The sequence below is a fragment of the Protobothrops mucrosquamatus genome, unplaced genomic scaffold, assembly GCF_001527695.2.
Source record: "Protobothrops mucrosquamatus isolate PMUCROS unplaced genomic scaffold, P.Mucros_1.0 scaffold8385, whole genome shotgun sequence".
Classification (NCBI taxonomy): Eukaryota; Metazoa; Chordata; class Lepidosauria; order Squamata; family Viperidae; genus Protobothrops; species Protobothrops mucrosquamatus.
The window spans coordinates 1-2,723 of NW_015394181.1; the positions used below are offsets into that span (position 1 = coordinate 1).

A 2,723-nucleotide genomic window follows, 5' to 3' on the forward strand; every position below is an offset into this window, starting at 1 on the left:
CCTTCCTTCCTTCTTCCTCATAGCAGGCTGGGGAATTCTGGGAGTTGAAATCCACCCATCTTAAAGAGGCCAAGCTTGGGAGGTGCTGCCTTAGAAGGAGGTCGAAGGAAGCCACTCCAAATGGTCATTTGACCTCCTGACCCCAAGAGGGCTCACCCTCCAGGAAGCAGCTGGGGGAGGGTCCCAGGCCAAGCCCATCTGGAGGGGTGGCAGGGCAGGGCCCAAGGCCCAAGGCGGAGGAGGGGAGCTATGGCTGGGGGAAAAGGGGAGGGAGGGTCCCCAGGGGCAGGGAAGGCCAAGCCCCCTCCCCAGCGCTCCCTCTTCCCTGAAGGAGCTGCGCCCCAGCCCAGCCCCCCCTTTGAGGCTCTTACCCCGATGGTGGAGGCCATGTAATCCGCACACATTTCTGCAAAGTCGCGTTCCAGGACTCCGTAGTAGAGGCCGTAGAACAGGAGGGAGATCCCAAAATCCATCCCGTCTTCCGGTTTAATCCTGCCAGGGATGGGGTGTGTGGGGGGTGAAGAGACTTTAGAACCCTTTATGCAGCTTTCAAGGCAGGCTTCGAACCCAGGACCCCAAGAAGCCCTGCCTGGAGCTCCAGCTATTTGGCTACAAGGATCTCTGCCTTCCCTGAGCCCTACTTTGGGGCTGTTTGCTGGTGAGGGTCAGGGGTCTTCTAGACAGCCCCCCACTGTTCCTGGCGCAAATTATAATTAAATTAGTGCTAGCACTGATGGTTTTACCTAGTTTGGAAATGAGAGATGTAGGAAGAAAACCACCAAGCTGAGAGAGCACCCAGGACTCCACTCTCCTCCTCCTCCTCCTCCCCCCCTAGCACTGATGATGTTCCCTAGTTGGGTCATGAAATGTCTGCTAGAAAACCACCAGGCTCAGAGAGCAGCAAGGATCCCCCCCCCATCCTCCTCCTCCTCCACTCTCCAAACCACACTCCCTTCTAGCTCTGATGATATTACCTAGTTTGGTAACGAGACGTCTGCAAGAAAACCACCAAGGTTTTCAGAGAGCACCAAGGACCCCACCGTTTTTTACATTTGAAGTCTGGTGTGTGTGTGTGTGTGAGAGAGAGAGAGAGAGAGAGAGAGAAAGAGGAGAGAGAGAGAGAAGAGAGGAGAGAGAGAAGAGAGAGAAGAGAGAGAGAGAGAGAGAGGAGAGAGAGAGAAGAGAGAGAAAGAGAGAGAGGAGAGAGAGAGAGAGAAGAGAGGAGAGAGAGAAGAGAAGAGAGAGAGAGGAGAGAAGAGAGAGGAGAGAGAGAGAGAAGAGAGAGAGGAGAGAAGAGAGAGAGAGGAGAGAGAGAGAGGAGGGAGAGAAGAGAGGAGAAGAGAGAAAGGGAAGAGAGAGAGAGAGGAGAGAGAGAGAAGACAGAAGAGAGAGAGGAGGAGAAAAAACAAAACAGAGAGAGGAGAGAGAGAGAAAGGGAAGAGAGAGAGATAGGAGAGAGAGAAGAGAAGAGAGAGAGAAGAGAGAGGAGAGGAGAGAAAACAAAACAGAGAGAGAAGAGAGAGAGAGAGATTTTTCTCACCTGAATAATAAGTTAAGTCCGAAGAGTGTGAACATGACAGCCATGTAGCCCACGATGCCTGTGGCGTAGCTGATTTTGTATATTAGGAGAAACCACTTGTACACCAGCCTAGTTGCAGGAAGGGAAACAGAGGCACAGAGGCCGCAATCAGGAGGCGTTTTCTGCTTCGGCCACCCTGAAGTTCTACAGCCAGAGTTTCATTCCACACAGCATTAACTTTGTGAACTCTCAAGCTTCCTCCTTCCGCTATCTATTCAAGATGGACAGTATTTAATATTGATTTGCTATGTACATGGAGGGGTGTGGGTCTATATACATATGTTGTTCATAGTATGTTTAGGTGTGTGTCACGTATGTGTTTCATTTTGAGAGCGGGTAACTAAATTTCATTTTTGATGCGTGCCGTTGGGCCCACGGTAAAAAAAAATGACAATAAAGTTTATCTTATCTTATCTAAAAATGGCCTCGTTATTTCAACTCTGGCTAAAGCTTTCCCCTTTAAAAGAAATCCATGGCATCACCTGAAAATCAAATGTATCCCAAAACAGCTATATAAACATCCCGTGAAAAGGAACACACACTGTTTGCCACTTGCCAGCTAAAAAACAAACAAACATTCCAAAGGAAAAATGCCCCTTTTTCAGTAAACGCTGAAGTTGCAGAACGGCATTAAAAATCAACTCTAATCCCCAGTGTGAAGTTCAGGATCTTAGTCTCCAAATCCGATGAAATAGATAAACCAACATTGTGGGTGTCACTGACTGGAGAGTTTCTCAAACTGGGAACACAACGGGGACCCGATTTTCCATCGGTAAGCAAGACAGTTACGAGCCCTGGTTAAGATGAATCTCCTGGTCGTTAAGCCATGATGGCTTCCCCGCTGGGATTGTCAAAAGTCTGACTGGGAAGGTCACAAACGGGATGACGTGCCCCCAGGACAAGGCACCGGTCATAAATTCATGCCACTTGCCAAGCGCCCAAACTGGGGGCGTTCCCACGACCCTGGGGATGCCGCAACAACTTGCCGAAAGTCCCTTTATTCAGGACTGTCGTAACTTTGAATGTCGTAACTGGGGGACTAGCTCCCTTGGTACCCACAAGGCTTCCTGGTTCCAGATGCGGAGATCCTGCCATGTGGCCGTTTCTGTCCGACCAGCCACGCTTCCGACGGCCGCAAGGGAGA

The 2,723-nt window shown here is 50.2% G+C and overlaps 1 protein-coding gene across 1 annotated transcript in view; it reads right to left on the reverse strand.

Moving 5' to 3' along the window:
* Positions 1–371: 371 nt before the first annotated feature.
* Positions 372–2,723, reverse strand: part of LOC107300770 (RING finger protein 121-like) — a gene marked incomplete at its 3' end in the record, with an annotated part of 5,994 nt that continues 3,642 nt past the window's right edge. Inside the window, exons 2-4 of the mRNA XM_015830062.1 lie at positions 2,122–2,138; positions 1,541–1,648; positions 372–492 (exon numbers count right to left, since the gene is read on the reverse strand). Of these exons, the coding sequence (XP_015685548.1) occupies positions 372–492; positions 1,541–1,648; positions 2,122–2,138 (246 nt within the window). The remainder of the gene's footprint in view (positions 493–1,540; positions 1,649–2,121; positions 2,139–2,723) is intronic.